General features: G+C 38.2%; 2 protein-coding genes across 3 annotated transcripts in view; both read left to right on the forward strand.

Annotated features, from left to right (window-relative positions):
• The first annotated feature begins 391 nt into the window (after positions 1 to 391).
• On the forward strand, positions 392 to 8,656 carry tpra1 (transmembrane protein, adipocyte asscociated 1). Its single transcript, XM_079241694.1, has 11 exons — positions 392 to 488; positions 1,842 to 2,025; positions 2,137 to 2,269; positions 2,727 to 2,813; positions 3,708 to 3,780; positions 3,933 to 4,012; positions 4,119 to 4,229; positions 4,324 to 4,384; positions 6,092 to 6,194; positions 6,415 to 6,495; positions 6,851 to 8,656. Exons 2-11 carry the CDS (start codon positions 1,853 to 1,855, stop codon positions 7,119 to 7,121), a joined length of 1,173 nt encoding a protein of 390 aa, XP_079097820.1. The 5' UTR covers positions 392 to 488; positions 1,842 to 1,852; the 3' UTR covers positions 7,122 to 8,656.
• Positions 8,657 to 9,131: 475 nt separating this feature from the next.
• chchd6b (coiled-coil-helix-coiled-coil-helix domain containing 6b) overlaps positions 9,132 to 16,966 on the forward strand; it is an 81,058-nt gene continuing 73,223 nt past the window's right edge. For both annotated transcript variants that reach the window (XM_079241725.1, XM_079241726.1), the window contains exons 1-4: positions 9,132 to 9,351; positions 9,929 to 10,025; positions 10,993 to 11,047; positions 11,851 to 12,007. In XM_079241725.1, the coding sequence (XP_079097851.1) occupies positions 9,268 to 9,351; positions 9,929 to 10,025; positions 10,993 to 11,047; positions 11,851 to 12,007 (393 nt within the window). In that variant the 5' untranslated portion in view covers positions 9,132 to 9,267. The remainder of the gene's footprint in view (positions 9,352 to 9,928; positions 10,026 to 10,992; positions 11,048 to 11,850; positions 12,008 to 16,966) is intronic.

The following is a 16,966-nucleotide window of genomic DNA, read 5'->3' on the forward strand; positions in this document are numbered from 1 at the left end:
ATTCCTCAGCACAGCATGAATCTGACATGCACTGACTTGCACTCGTCCATCTTGGAAGTAACAAAAATATTCTAAAAGCATCATGAAATGCCACCTGAAGCTTTTTCATTTTAGCTTTGCTAGTATTGCACCATTAATGAGCAGAATAAAAATATAAGTGGTTGGCAAAATAAAATAAAAAATAAAAACTTTCACTGAAATGTATAATTAAAATATATAATTAAACCAGGCCCGAAAGCTGCAGCTGCGGTCTGGGAAAACAACCCATATATATTTAAATCTCGCGAGACTTCGTGGAAGAGTCAGGTGACTTCAGGGGAAATTTGTGAAGGAAAGTCTCCAGAACACCGAGCCATGTCGCGGATTTATCATCAATGCTTTCTTCCTTTACAAAGCGTATGACAACCCTTACAGTATCTGCTGATGTCTTATCGTTGACTACGACATTTTACAGACGTTATACACTTCAAACCGAGTCTTTCACAGAGGTAAGTTGTGAATGTTTACCATTTAAAGCGCTGGTTTTGTCACTACGCTGGCAGTCCTGTCTCACGTTTGTTGTGATGCTAACGAGAGCAAGTCGGCTTTTGCGCTGTGGTAATTAATCCCAACTACTCAGCCACATTTACCTCCATTATTGCCACCAATACTGTGTTTGCTGCTAAATTATTAGAAGAAAAGTAAATTCACAAGCAGCACATTTTTTCCGACGGGTGCTAGCAGGCTAGTAGCTTTAGCTAACGCCTGAGATTCCCCTTTTTGCTAAATGAAACTACTGTGTTTATCAAGAAGCAGCAACTAATCTTTACAATTATACCCAGGGCCGGATTAAAAGTGCACAGGCCCCTGAGCCCAGAGTGTTTCAGGGGGGCCCTTCCCCACAGCAACATTTTGAAAATTGTGAAAGATACACAGTGAAATGACATTTCTAACATCTTTCAGCCAGTGGTACCAATAGCAGTACACTAAACCAGTGTTTTTCAACCTTTTTTTGAGCCAAGGCAAAATTTTGTTTACTGAAAAATTACAAAGCACACCACAAACCATAATGTTTTTTTGTTTATCTTAAAGTCCACATTATTAATATAAAGTCCATATCTTCAAAGTCTCTTGAACAGAAATCAGATAAACACAAGAAGAAGGAATTTTATTATCTTTCACTAGGACCTGTTTGGATGAACACAGCTGCTTTTTAGACCAAGGTGAAATTGGGTAATTTCTCAGGGCACACCTGATAATCTCTCACGGCACACTAGTGTGCCACAGCACAGTGGTTGAAAAACACTGCACTAGACACTGTAGTGTAACTATCTGGCTTTTACGTACATTTTGTTTCATGTCCAAACTGCTGGTGTTTGCCCCACATGGGCCCCTGGGCCTCTGCCCATAATGCCCATTGGATAATCCACCCTTGATTATACCTGTAAACTTCATGCAACTCCTAAAAGAGCGGTCTGACTTTTTGTCTTGTCAATTGTTAATAAACTATGTGAGAAGCTTGTATCTTTCCTAACTTGTGAGTAAATATGAAGTTATTTAGTTTCACAGTTTTATCAACCCACGTTGTGGCTTTGGCGAGAAGTGTCGTTACGTAATGTTCACTTGGACGGGAAAAGCAGTGACAGGTGCCTGGGAAGGACGTCGACTAATACTTCTTAAAGTCTATAATCTATGTCGCAGCAGGGGTTTTAATGTAGATGCCTTTAATCCAACAGAAAGATTGGGACTGAGTACTCTAAGGGACTTTGCTTCCCAGTGTTCACTTCACTTTACGCCATCATTAATAAAACCAGCAGCGTACTCGTGTGTACTTTACCCATGTCTCATTTTAATTTCCATAGGCTCTGACACCATGCTAGCCACAGTAACTGCTGTGGTCAAGTTTGCTCAGTACAATGAGACCATCTCACCTACATCACCCGGGAACATATCAGCGTTCACAACTTTGCAACCTGACCGTGGAGCCAACATCAGCAAGCCGCACAAATGTCTGCAGGTTCTGTATGAAGACATTGGAGACTCCAGGTAATTGGTCGTAACAGATTACATCTGCTTGCTTTGCTTTGTATATTTGTTTTGCAGAAAAAGTCTTATTTGTTGTAGAGCACCTCCTTCACTTTCACGTCTCATTCTTAGGGTGCGATTCTGGGACATTTTGCTGCTGGTCCCTAATGTGGCCTTCTTCATGTTTTTGATGTGGAAGCTGCCCTCAGCCAGGGCAAAGATCCGACTCAACTCGAGCCCCATTTTTGTCACCTTCTACTTGCTGGTAGGATGAAAAAAAACAACATATATGACATACATCATATTGTTTTCTAATGATAGTAGTGGTGTGGCCGGTGACTGAAGATTGGTTGGGTTTCTTATTTAGTCATTGATCAGGTAAATACAATTTTAGCCTGCGGTTCTTTCATTGGAGTAAGTTGTAGAGGTTGCTGCTGTCGGTGGCTTTTACTTTACTACTTTTACTTTCACTTTTGCCTCAGGACATGGATAAATGACCTTGTTGACCATTTAAATGTACTGCATCTGTCTGTACTTTTTTTATGCAGCAAATAGGATATTTTAGGATATTTTGTCTTTGCCCTGGCATGCTAATGTAACAGAGGACCACTACATTGTCCATGGTGCCCAGAACAATGTTGTCAGCTATGCTTCGGTCTATGTGTGCTTTAGTGTATAGATTGTTTTATGTCGTCTAACATATTGTGTTCTGTATCTTGTAGGTTTTTGTTGTTGCAGCAGTTGGGATCACCCGAGCTATCGTGTCCATGACTGTTAGTTCATCCAGTGCTGCCACCATTGTAGACAAAGTAAGAAAGAACATGCCCCCCCCAATATAGAGTTGCATGACAAAAGAAAATATTGCATCATAACTTTAGTTTTCACAGACTTTAGGGTTGTATTATACATAGCACAAAGCCAGACACAGATAAGGTGCATGAATAATTATAGAGACAAGTTCTGTGCATATCTGTTTATTTTGCATTCATCAATTTGTGCTTTTTCTTTCACAAGATGTATATTATTACTTAAGAAAAATCTTTTTATTACAAAAATGCACAAGGGTAATATGGTTAATTCCCTGCTTAAAGTGTAATTTGTCTGCATATCACTGATCTTTTGTTAAGGTTTGATTAATTTCTATTTACTGTATTATAATTACTTTCAAAAGAAGATTTTTTTTTTCTCCATTCCAGAGCTGTTTGTGTCACAAGACTCTCATGCTTAGTAAGCTGTTGTGAGTAATGCCCTTTTTCCTTTGCAGGAACATCCAGTTTGTGTAAAATTGGTTTTTGAATTGATGCTTGCTTTTCTCCAAGCTTACCTTTATTGTTTTTTTATTTTTTTTTATTTGTAGAAATACTTGACCATACTTAATAAGCAGGCAACGTATCCTGCAGGGGATGGTTTTTATGAAGTCCCCCAAAGGGCAGAAATGAGCTGCTGCATGGGTTTGTGTTTTCATGTCTAAAAGGAAAGGCATGGCTGACATTCCACACATACCAGACAGATCCCAGTGGACTTCATAGCGATGAACCTACTTTTCCCATAACACACTGTCATCGCTGCTTCGTTGAAGGAAGAAGACAATGCCTGAAAAATAGTTTGGAGTGTGACCTGACCTGCGAAGTCAAGCCGTGTGTTGGAGCACAGCTGGTCTTGATCGCTCCAATGGTTTCTCATGATGTTTGTTTTCTCTTTAGGTGCTGTGGGAAATCACCCGCTTCTTCTTGCTAGCTATTGAGCTCAGTGTCATCATCTTGGGATTGGCCTTTGGTTAGTTTGCTCTGCTTGTTTCAATTCTCCTTTCATTGTGTGTGTGTATGTTTGTGGCACGTCTGTCTTTTCTCACATGACTAATCGGTTTCAAGAACTCAGTTTGATTTTTTAGTTCATGTATATTCTTTTTTTTCCTCTCTATTTATTAGGTCACCTAGAGAGCAAGTCCAGTATAAAGCGTGTGTTGGCTATTACTGCTGTGTTGGCATTGGGATACTCCATCACACAGGTAATTACAGGTGACAAGAGGATAAATATAGTTAACTTGTCTTGGTAAGAAATGTTCAGAAACTGTCAATCTGCATGAAACTGAAATAGATGACTTGTTCCCTCAGGGCACCCTGGAGATACTTTATCCAGACAGACACCTGTCTGCGGACGACTTCAACATCTACGGTCATGGTGGGCGGCACTTCTGGTTGGCCAGTTCCTGCTTCTTCTTCCTGGTCAGTAATCTGTCGCTCTGCCTCCAAAACAGCACAAGACAAACAAAAGTCATCGTTGACCACTTTTAGCTGACTGTATAATCCTTTTTGATAGGTGTACTCGTTGATTGTGATCCTGCCTAAGACTCCATTGAGGGAGAGGATTTCTCTGCCATGTAAGTTTTAGATTTCCAACTGGATTTGACAAGATTGCTTTACACAAAACTGTTCAGCCTGAGCCTGCTGTTGTTGAGCATTATGAGGGTTTTAAGGATCAGGTTACTCATTAAGTCTTTGTCTGTTACCAGCTGACAGATCAGTGGTTAATGGGACATGCACATTACCTGGTTGTCACCACCCTTGATATATTACTGTACAAACATCGTTTTATTTTTGCCTTGAAATAATCTTACAGTAATAAGTCTGCTTACTCCTAATGTCACATCTTAATGTCTTGTTAATGAAGTTACACCCAACAGCTTAAAACATTCATTATCAAAATATTTATTTATTTTTTTTATATATTTATTTTGACCTGAAAAAAAAACAATACATAACAGAACATTTATACCTGAAGAAAATCAAAGTTATACACATACAGTTTTGCATTGGAGGTTGTCTTTATTGTATATCCAGAAATCTCCAGATCTGGTCCTCGAAGGCCGGTGTCATGCAGGTATTGGATGTTTCCCTGCAGCAACACATCTGATTCAAACAAATGGCTCATGAACAGATGTGTGCAGAACTGGACAACAAGCTGTTGGAGATCCATTTTATTTGAATTATGTGTGTTGCAGCAGGTAAAAAAACATTCAGTAAATGCAGGATACCGGCCCTCGAGGACCAGATTTGGAAATCCCTTTTGTTAAATTAAATTCAGTTATCTCTGATTGGCCTGAAACTATGTATTGATTCTTGCTTAACTCTAAAAGAACATGCAAATAAAGTCACAAACATAAGTTTAACTTATCAAACTCCCATCACATCCGGTTATCTCTCACCACAGAGTCAGACCAAGTTTCCATGCATGCTGTGATGTTTTCTCATCTAATCTACTGTTATAGAGCCTGGTCACATGCAACTGATAGCACATCACAACTTATCAGTCTTTCTTTGCAAAAACAGTAAAAAATCATGGATAGAAAACATCATATCCATCACTTTGATATTATTAAAAAAAAAACCACATCATTCTCAGTTTTGACTACTATCAAATACAGTTGGACGCAAGTCTCATTCATACTGAATGGACTTGTACCTCTATTCATAAAACAAACAATAGCTGAATTATCTGGACACCAGCTAGAGGGATTGTAGCATCCCCAAAAGAAAAACAAAATATTGTAAAATGGTCACATCCCTCAGAGACACATTCCTGGAAGAAACTACCTGTAATTGTCAGAAATGGATCATTTTACATAATTTAAAACCAGCCTTGGCATTGTTTAAATATAGCCAACAATGTACAGATCATGTATAACACTGATGGTTCTTACCATTACTTTAAATGAAGATAAATTCTTGACTTGATGCCCTTTTAATCTGCAACCTTTTGAGGTATTGTTCATTTAATATATTATGTTCTGTTTCTATATTATATTTTGTCATTTTATTTTACTGTTTTAAGTCCACCTACCTGTCAAGGGACCAAAGAAGGTAGTAAATGGGTACACTGTTGCATATTAACATGGAAATGTACATTAATATGCCTGGTCCCTATTTTTTAATAAATAAATAGAAATTGAAACTTCACACGTGAGCTTCACATCTAATAGTAAAAACCAAACTATTTAACGTGAGGATCGGTTGGCGTGTGCTGTAACACATGATTCCTTCTAACTGAATAGTTTTCCACAAGTCTTTGCTTTGCTTCTTTTGTCCAGCAAAGAGGAGTTTCTACGTGTACGCTGCAATTCTGTCGTTACTGAACTTAGTTCAGGGCCTGGGCAGTGCTCTGCTGTGTGCTGGAATCATAGAGGGACTCTGGTTAGTATTATTCTGTCCAAAGCATCATAATTGCATGTTTTTATCCTAGAAAATAATTCAATAAATTACATTGAAAAAGTAAATGTTTCAGTGTATTAATGTGTCTTTTTGTGATTCAAAGCAGCGTTTTTATTTTAGCAGCAATACGTTGTTTGGTATTTAGCTTATAACCCCTGAAGGTTTTGCTAAGACTGTTTACTTTTTGTCTTCTCTCAACCAGCTGCGTGGATGTCACCACATTCCTGTACTTCTCCACCTTTGCTCCACTCATTTATGTCACATTCCTCAAAGGCTTCTTTGGGTATGTAGTCATTCAATATATGTAAAATAATATAGTATCTATATAGTCATAAAATGCAGAAAAGCATCAAAATCACTTCTGTCAAGATGGACTTTAGAAAAACCTTTTAAAAGATTATTAGATCATTGGGAATTGCAAGCATAAACTGGGATTTTAGTGCCAGTAATTAATGTATGTGAATAATGTTTATGTCACCTCTGGTTTTTTGTTGGCTTGATCAACAAAGGTAAAGGTGTAAAGTTGTAGAAATGTAAGAACATATTTAAATGTGTAAGCTATGACATAATTGTGTGTATTTTATTGCCTGATTTAACAGCTGACAATGTTTGTTTTGTGTTTGTTTTCTGTCACGCAGTTCAGAGCCGAAGATCCTGTTCTCCTACAAGTCTCAGGTGGATGAACCAGATGAAAGTGACGTCCACCTTCCTCCAACAGTTGCTGCCGCTCTTGGCCGCAGGGACCTGACGGACCAGGGCCTGTACTACTCATCCACCCAGATCGATGGCTCTGGTCCCAGCAGCTCTCGTATGGTTGGAGCGTACCTGGATGATGTTGCCTCCGGGCCCTATGGGTCCAGCAGCATTAACAGCACTGAAGCTGACCGTTGGAGACCGATCAATGTGTGAAAGGATGGAGCGGAGAGATGGCTGTGCAGACACGTTGTTGCATATAAAGTGAATTTGTCAGTGAAGTTGGGCAAGAAAAGACTTTGCAGAACCAAGCCACTGCACACCAACGAAGAGCAATTCTGGTCTTGCTTTGATGCCAAAATATGTCAATGAATGGATATGCACGGAGAGACCTTTGCTGACTTATTTCTGAAGGACAGAATTTAGCATCTGCTTTTGTAACACTGTTGCCAGAGAGCACTGCAGCTGTAGCTCCACACTAGGAGTGTTGTCCTTGATTGTGGCGCTGAAAGTCTTATTAATTCTGTTCCACAGGCTCTTAGATGTGGGTGCTTATCTGAGCATATTTTCTGCAACTCTAGCTCTAAGAAGCACCTGCTCAATCCTCCTTGATGGTGCTTTTACCCCATTTTAAATTCCCAAATCTGCTAAATCAATCTAACATTCTCTGGATTTATAACTTGACACCTGTGCATTCCCACCAAAAGCTTCCAGTAATAACTTCTTGTCGTTTTTGTCATAATCTGCCTTGTGATAGACATGTGGCCGAGTTAGTTAATCATTTTTTGATTACAGTGCATCTTTCAACACAAGGACTTTATTTTGTTTTGTCAACCTAAATAGTTCCTGTTTATGGTGTGTGTGTGTTAGATGTGTGTCACTGCAATACTATAAACACATTAGTAACTCCTAAATACAGACATTGCATTTAAAGGTCAGGGAGCATTTGACAGACTGGTTACTACAAGAAAGACAAACGCTTCTTAACTTGAAATTACATCCACCGGTATGCTCTCTACTTTTCATTGTATTCATGCCAAATTTTGCTTTAATTGCTACTTGTCGCCTCATACTCTGTGAATCCATCTCATGTGTGACTTGAACAAAAAATGTGCTAACCTTTTTTGTGTATTTCATTTCAGACATGTTTTCTGTTTCATAGCAGTCACTTGGTAGTTCAGCGTTTTCTCCAGTCCTGCTGCAGCCTTGATTTATTCTTTTTTTTTTTTTTTTTTTTCTTGATGACATGAGACCAGAAACAATATTTCTTACTTTTACGGTGTGTAATGATTGCCAGATTACAGTTTAATAATCCAATCAAAACCTTCGACCCCCTTTGAGAAAGTGAAGCTCAGGGAAGTGAAGTGAAATATGGGTAATTATACAACAGTGAATAATGAAAGTACTAGACCATTGCAAAGTGAAAGCAAATCTATTCTGATTTATTTTAGGTCTGATATAATCCTGATATTTCCATTAATTTGATAAAAATATGCACTTCTTACTTATTGGCGGTTCCATTATAAAACCTCCTTTGTCACATTTAGTTATGCTGTCTGAAGAGGTATACTTCTAGTTATCCCCCAATATTACAATGATTAGTATAAATAACTTGCATATGTAACCTGGCAGTATTAATACATGAAGATATTCCACAGATTTTGTAGTATTTGCTTGACTTTAAGGTATTTTGTGTGCAATTTTGAGTGCTGGTAAATGATGCAGGATGGCTCGGGAGGTCGATGGGAAAATCATCTGTTTAATTATTCACGGGAATAAGATTCTTTTCATACAAAAACACGCATACTTTGCGGGATTCTTCTTTTTTTTTTTTTTGCAAATGATGTTCAAATTGCCTTTATTCTTAAGTGCATTGGTTGTACAGTAATCTGATGGTATTAATGCAGTGTGTTGACCATTCCATGATCTGCAAAATAAACTGCATTATTTCATTCCTTTTTTTTGCCAACGTTATTTCATTTTTAAGAAGTATTGGATATTTTAATATAAAACCTGATGGTGTCTTTTTTGTCATCATATTAGTCTATATAGGGTGTGTAATGCATTGGTATAAAAGCCCAAACAAGCGCACTCTTCACATTTGACCCATCAGAATCGAACGACATATCCCACAAACCCTTTCGCCACTTATGATATGCAATGACGATTCATTGGTTGCGAGAAATGCCAACTGGCCAATGAGCTTTAGCGATACTACCGCGCAGGAATGACCTTTATTGGAGTATTTTGACCACCAGTCGCTGTGGCGGCGACTCCGACTATCGTTTCATTTATGTTTCCTTGTCCCAGCTGTCGAGTCTGCTTTTAGTATTTGTTCTTATCCCCGTGGGAACTGGTCATAATGGGAGGTAATGGAAGTACGGCGAGGAATGTGTCATTCGGGCTGAACGAAGACGAGAAGGTCACAGTAATTGAGGGAGTAAAGGTATCAATTGTAACGCTTTAGAAGTAAAAAATGGTGTTCTTAGCAATAAACGCTACTAACTACTCAAATATGCAGGTGGGATTCAGTGTAAGGTGCGCAAACAGCTTGACAGGTCCTATGTCCTCACATGAACCCCAGTCAAACTCCTTCTTTCCACTCTGCCCAGTTAACTTTACCCGCTGGATCAAAGTGGAAGGGTGTTATCATGATGGTTTATGTCAGAGATGTAGAGAGATGTAGTTCGCAAACAGTTAAACAGTCCAACGTCCATGTTAGCAGCAATGCTATGTCAACATACAGTAACGTCACTTATTTAATGTAAAGCTTACGTAGTTAGTTACGCAAAAGGGAAGTAAATGAAAAATATAATTAGTTTTTTTTTGTTGTTGTTTTTTTAAAAAAAAAAAAACATTTAGGCAGACAGTTGTGTCTTTGCCCAACTATTCACAGAGCTAGGCTTAGCTTTAGAGTAGTGACCTGCTCAAGGACAGGACAGGAAAAGATGTTGTTTTCCAATGAATGGTCCTATCTGTATTTACGTCAAAGTGCACGTGCTTATGTCGACTTTCTTGTCCAGCTGTCAGGAGATGTGTTGCGGCGGATGAAGGAGTCTCAAGGGTCTGATGGCACCAAGCCATCAGCTCCTCCACCTGACTGTCACAAGCCACCAACAAGTATGTCTGAATATAAAACAATAGCTTTTCCTGTCTTATATGCTTCCCATTGCAATAGAGACCCCTGCTGCTGTGTGTAATTTACTGTACTGGATTCACAAACTTTTTACCTTGTTTTTGGATCTACCTGTGCATTTATAACAGGTGTTTTCACTAACAGGCTCTTATACCTGGCAGTGGAGCTGAGCTAATTAAATTCAGCCAGTTTAGTGACTGGTTGGAACAGCTACTAGGCAGGACTTTATATATATATATATATATATATATATATATATATATATATATATATATATATATATATATATATACATAAAATTTTCTTTTCGATTTTTTTAGATTAAAAACAAAAAAAAATGTTTAAAACTTTTTTTTCCCTCGCCATTTTTGTTGATTTCAGTTAGAAAAAAATAACACAGTAGCCAGACCATCATTCTGCTGCTACAATGCCCTAGAAGACAAGTAAAAAGATCAATAAAAATGACAAAAAAATTTATAATGTTTTTTTTTTTATTTATTTGGAAAAAAAAATCTTTTTTTTTTTTTTTTAACAAAAATATTTATTTGTAAAATTGTGAAGCAAAACATCCCAAAATCTGATTTTTAGATTCAATTTTCCCACCTCTAAAATATGTATACATATACATATATGTGTGTGTGTGTGTGTGTGTGTGTGTGTGTGTGTGTGTGTGTGTGTGTGTGTGTGCACAGTATTGGTTTAAATATTACCTCTGAATCTATGAACTGCTTAATGATTTTTATCAAATGAGTTTAAGTTAATGATGACAGAATTCCTCTTTATACAAATACATCAAATTGTCATGTGGCTTATACTTTATACTATATTCAGCAATGATGTGAATGGGGGCTTTTGTTTTATACTGTTTTAAAATACATTTGTCAGACAGATGAGTCTTTAAAAACTGCTGATGCTAATTTATAATATTTTTGATAATGTCTTTACGTGCAGGTGCAAAGCCAGCAGGACCATCCCCTGCAGAGATAAAGGAAGAGATGCGCAAAAAGTAAGTGTTCATAATTTTTTAAGATTTTATCTTATTAAGATGAAGATTCTGGAAGCCCTGAGATAAAAATCTAACACCTCTAATGACTTTATGTTTTCGTTGATACTCATGAACTATGTCAACATGAAGCACATTGATGTGACATGTTATAGAGCATTCCACATAAATATAATTATCAAACTTTAATATTTTGAAAGGAGGCAAATCAATCTTTGCATATCTTGAACTATTATGGAAAATCAAAATCAAAAGTAACAATAAAACACCTTTTTCTTTAGATGTAAAGAGTGCAGAGACATTGTGTTGACATAGTCAGCTTGCTTCAAGTGCAGATGGCAAATACACAATAAATTAGCACACATGGTATTCTGACATATACACACTGAGCGACCTGTCAGCATTGCCTCTGCTGATTTACTCTGCCAGTATAACTGGCATGCTGCTGTGCTGTTGGAATGCAAATGCCTTTTCATGATCTGCTATTGAGTAATGTGTTGGAAAGTTCAAAGTTCTCACCAACTCTCACTGTTATATTGCTCACTGTGCTGGGAAATAATGTGATGCAATGCAAAATATATCAATATAATGTATTTAAATGGTATTTAAATAGTAACAACACAATGCAAAAGAAAACAATACATACATAAATAATACATACAGTGCATAAAAACCACTGAAAGCAACATCCACAAAATGCAAGGGTAAGCTCCACTCTACTAACTCAGATGTTTGGACAACAAGTTGAGCAGACTTTCACTGGGTGAATATGGTGTATCAACAGATTTTATCTCTCCTTGCTGTAGCTTTGAGCGTCAGCAGGCTATGGTCCAGGAGCAGTTGGCCAAATTGGCCCAGAGGGAGAAAGAGACTGCAGCAATCACAGGCCTGGATGATCTGACCTCAGCTGTCGTCATGGAGAAAGGGAAGGCCCGTGAAGAGCAGGAAAAGGCCAAGATACTGGTAAGTCATGCCGTTTGAGTCTCGATCAGGAACGTGTACCCATCTGTAACCTGAATGTTAAACTTCATTGAAAACTCAGAATGGTAAAAAATAAAATGGTCATAGAAAATCTGAACTTTTTTCATACATGAACACAGTAGAATGTCTGGAAAATTAGGTTTAGACGTTCTCCAGATTTCCTGTTTTACACTTCACAGCAGGAGATTGTTGTTGTGGAATTTACCCTGATGGATTCTTTCGTAATGAACTAAAGACTACTTTTCTGCTAAACAACACTATTTCACAGCACATTTCTTTGTCTGTTTCTGGGATTGTAGTGGGCTGGGGGGGGGGGGGGGGGTGGCTTGTGCATGAGGAAATGGGGAAAAAGTAGAGGCAGTTCTGACAGGTTGCTCAGCATGTAAATGTTAGCATAACGTGTGTGCTAATTTATACAGAAAAGATTTGGGAACAACTAAAGAAAAAGATTCAGCTTTAAACGATTAAGCAGCTTGTTTCTCCTCAGAAAAGCAGCTAATGCTGAGACCATACGCACTGCCATGTTCAACCTAAACAGAAGTGACATCACCACACATGATCATCCTTTGAAATAAATCAGATAAATGTAGACACAGATTTTTAAAAATATCGTGTTTCAGAAGTGCATGCAGATGCGTTGGATCAGATGATTGCATTACCTTATTACTCCCAGATATCTGATTTTTGGCGGTATTGCAAACTGGCTAATTCATAGATTTGTCCACCATTCATGTTTTTCTATCTGTTATCATTCATATTTATATTTGAAAGTGTCTGAAATCACATCACTGGCATATGCTTGTGCGTTAATACCACTCCACAACAAGTCCCAAACTATCAACAACACTTGTTTTCTCATGTACACACTATTCAGGGCACTTTATGTTGGCTGGTTGAGATTTTAGGCACAGTTATGGGAATAATTTCATATTGATATTGAACAGACATTTCTGTGCCAGGGAATGGATCCTCAATCCTGGTCCTTCAGGACTGGTGTCCTGCAGGTTTTCCAAGTGTCCTTGCTGCAACATACCTGTTTCAGAACAGTGTGTATTTAGCAGACATGTGCAGAGCTTGTCTGAGTCAGGTGTGTTGCAGCAGGTATACTTGTAAAACCCGTTTGACACCACCCCTTGAGGATCTGGATGGAGGATCTGTGATGCATGTTAACCATGGATGGGTTGTTACTTTTGTCTATAACACCTGATTTCATGAGCAGTGATTTCTCGCCAGTCATTATTCAGCACTTCTCTCCCCATGCTTTGGTAAAATTGAACATTGTGGATTTCCTAGCGTCATGGCTTATCTCGCATTTCCCCCAATTGATTTGTCCTGCAGTGTTGGTTTTTGTTTTCAATGTGCCAGCTTGCTGTAATGAATACCAAATGAAGCTGCTGGCTTAACTTACACCGATATGGGCTCTGGATGTTTAATATTGTTGCAATACAACAAGAAACTCAGCACTCTCCCTTTTAAAAGCCTTGTTTTCTACTTATTCTGTCATTACAAGTCAATACAGCCTGTCAGTGTGTGTATGCACTGTGTCTAGAAACTGATGATGTGGACTGGCTGTGGCTGCACTGAGAAGAAAAGTGTTAAAGCATCTCAGTCAGTAATGATGGGTGTGCTTGACAGGTTCGAGCAGCAGTGGTGTGAGGTGTGTATGTGTGCGCACAATTAAAAGGAAGCCTCATGTTCAGGTGTGGGGTTGGGGAAGGGTTTTGCTACTTTAAGGTGATAATCATGATGAAGTAGGTGGCCTTATAGTGTGTGAAAGGTCAAGACAGCATATTGGCTTTGGATGTTTATGTGACCATGCTATTTTCTCCTTTTCTTCTTTCTCACCTGTCTTGCTTGTTTGGTCTCGCCTCCAACTCTCACTTCTTTCTGCATTACACATTTGCTTTTGCACAATTTGATCCTTTTCTCGGCTAATTTTTTACCTCCTGCTTGTCAAACCAAAAACAAAGGAGCTGACAGCTGGGAAAATTCAATTCCTGGCTTCTAAAAGAAGCCACCTCTACTTTTGTAATAAAGCATCTGCCTTTGAAGGGATTATGAAGAGTCATGAGTTTGATTTAAAAGTTCTCTGAGTTACAAATTGATCTGCTTAGCAGGTGGGCTTCGCTCTCATTTTTAGCATTTTGCAGTGACCTTGCTTTCACTGGCAACAACGCAGCCGGGGGCCCAAAGAAACACGTTTCTCCACCCTCAGCTTCTCTTATCTTCCATAAAACACTCCACTTTGAGTAGGTTGGAACCTGCATTATTTCTCTGAGGAAAAGACAGATACACACCCACGAACATACATTCACACACACAACTGTGATGCCAACACATTTTCACAAACACATGTGAAGCAACCCCAACCCCAGCCTGTTTCATCACATGCACTCTTGGCTCCCCAGCATGCAGGGTTTGTGTCACTGTTGGGGTGAGGAGGAGGAGGAGGAGGTGGTGGGGGAGGTGTGAAGGCTATACCTGTCGAGGAGATGAGCTGCTCCCCACTCTGCCTCAGGCTGTCTGTCACAAGCACTCACATTAGCCATTTACTCCTGCCTCAGCACAGACATCCTCTGCTGGGACTTAATGTGTGTGTGTGTGTGTGTGTGTGTGTGTGTGTGTGTGTGTGTGTGTGTGTGTGTGTGTGTGTGTGTGTGTGTGTGTGTGTGTGTGTCTGTATTTGTTGATGCATGCACATGGCAGTGTGTGTAAACCGACTCAGTGGATTTACATCGGAGGAATTTTTATATGTTGTGGGTAGAGGTTCATACACGGGTCACTCTGTACTCCCTTCTCAGGTTTTCTATGATGTTTTATATTTATGTTCAGCAACACAAAGTGTGTGTGTGTGTGTGTGTGTGTGCAGCACCTGACTGGTAATATATTCTTTTATTTTGTTCCTTTACTCAACTAAACCCAGAGATGTTGTCACTCCATTCTGAGGTTCTACTCTCTTTAGCAAAGTGAGGACAGGTAAGTCCAGGTAAGGTGCTCCAAATGAGTTTGGCTACACCCTGACTCCCCCCATCGCTGCTTATAATTGTTGATCATCTTAAAACACATTTTTATTCCTTGGCCTTTAACCCAACGTAAGACAGCTTCCAGTCAGTGTGCTATAGTTTTTTTTAATAGTTTTTTTCCTTTGGTTTTACCGACTATTTATTCAGTTTGTTTTATTGTTTTAATTCTGTATTCCTTGTATGACCTATTATTTTATTTTATTTATTTGCATTTGAATTGTTTTATCCTGCCTTTTTTTTTTGCTAAATGTGTACAGCACTTTGTTTCAACTCTGGTTGTTTTAAAGGGCTTTATAAATAAAGTTGAGTTGAGTTGACCTCCCAGTGACGATGGAAAAGGTGGGAGTTTTTACTTCCTTAACCCTTTTTTGCATGAATGCAACATTTTCTAAAACAGTATTTTACATGTGCAGACATATGCAATTATCCTTTTTTATTAGTGATATTTAGAATTTATTAGGATTTATAATTTATTTGAATGTATTCTATAAAATTCATTCATTCATTCATTTTCTGAACCGCTTAATCCAATTTAGGGTCGCGGGGAAGCTGGAGCCTATCCCAGCTGGCTTTGGGCGACAGGCAAAATGTTGATAAAATAATTTATAATCATAATTATATTATGTAAATCTTGTTTAAAATATAGTTGTATCATTTTCTTTTCTGATTTATCACAAAGGCAAATTTGTGTAGATTACATTATGTTCAATTATATCATATATTTATTTATTCTCCAGTGAGTGGAAACATAATGGATGACTTACTAACATCCACTGAAGTGGTTTATTTATAAAAATACCATCCTCATTCTTGAATATGCAAGACAAAAGCTTGTAGATAGGTGTCTACTATATGGCCACCATGCATGAAAGGGTTAAATCAGTGTAAACAAAGTAGAAAAGGCTGATTATAACTAATGGCTCACCAGCTCGAAATGACTGCTTATTTCAAATAAAATTATGTATCTTTTCATGAAGTTTCCATAATTTAAAAACAGTTTTTAAATAGTTAGTGTCTGATGAGGTTTTTACACACAGTATTATTATGATTGGCGTCTATAATCAGCAGTTCTCTTACCTCAATTCCTACATCTGTGACGGTCGCCTGACATCAAGGTGAAAGTGTACGCACAATGCCATATTTCCCTAGTATGAGATTATATTTAACAGTTACACCTTGAGTGAAGATGTGGAAGAGATGCAAAGTTACATTAACACCTTCTCTTATCATCTCCTGCACCTCCTGTTTGTTTTTGTCTCCTTTCTATTCTCTCCACCTTGAAGGTGTCATTCCCAAATGCAAGTAAAATGCTATTAGTATGCACAGGTACTCAGTGCTGAGCAGCTCACACAGGAAGGCAAAAACAGCTTTAACTACTGAGGAGCCTGCTAGGTGTGTTCAAAGGACTGACAGTGTGTGGATTATGTGTGAATGTTTGCCGTTTTATTTATTAGAGCTGTCTTTTATCTGCTGCAGCATCTCCAATGCAGGACATAGTGATAACCAAAAACATCACTGGGCACAATTTTAATTCAAAACTGTCCAGCAGGATTTAATAAATCCATGTGCATGCATTTAGCATAACCTTTAAATATTAGAAAGATGAAAATATCAGAAAATAAAATCAGTAAAAGCAGAACACATTACCATAGTAACAGCTAGACGTTGTCGTTGAAGGCAAAGAGGTGTTTATACTGCTGATTTTACTGTTTTCCAGCAGTAGACATCTAAACACCCCCTTTTTACAGCTTGTTATTATTAAAGTAGTATAACTTGTAGTATTGCATACATATTTTGATCAATTGAATTTTTGTCTTTTTCATCTACAAGGATATGAATCCAGGAGGCCATTTTTGATGTGTCTTTGAGGAAATTGGGTTACAGAACACTGTTGCCTCACAGCAAGAAGTTTTCTGAT

This window comes from Telmatherina bonti (assembly GCF_933228915.1).
Source record: "Telmatherina bonti genome assembly, chromosome: 6".
In the NCBI taxonomy this organism is placed as follows: domain Eukaryota; kingdom Metazoa; phylum Chordata; class Actinopteri; order Atheriniformes; family Telmatherinidae; genus Telmatherina; species Telmatherina bonti.

Coding starts and splice junctions, on each gene's coding strand:
- tpra1 (XM_079241694.1), top strand. CDS start 1,853: ATGCTAGCCACAGTAACTGCTGTGGTCAAGTTTGCTCAGTACAATGAG. Junction 4,385..6,091: donor GGAGAGGATTTCTCTGCCAT/GTAAGTTTTAGA, acceptor TCTTTTGTCCAG/CAAAGAGGAGTTTCTACGTG. Junction 6,195..6,414: donor GGAATCATAGAGGGACTCTG/GTTAGTATTATT, acceptor TCTCTCAACCAG/CTGCGTGGATGTCACCACAT.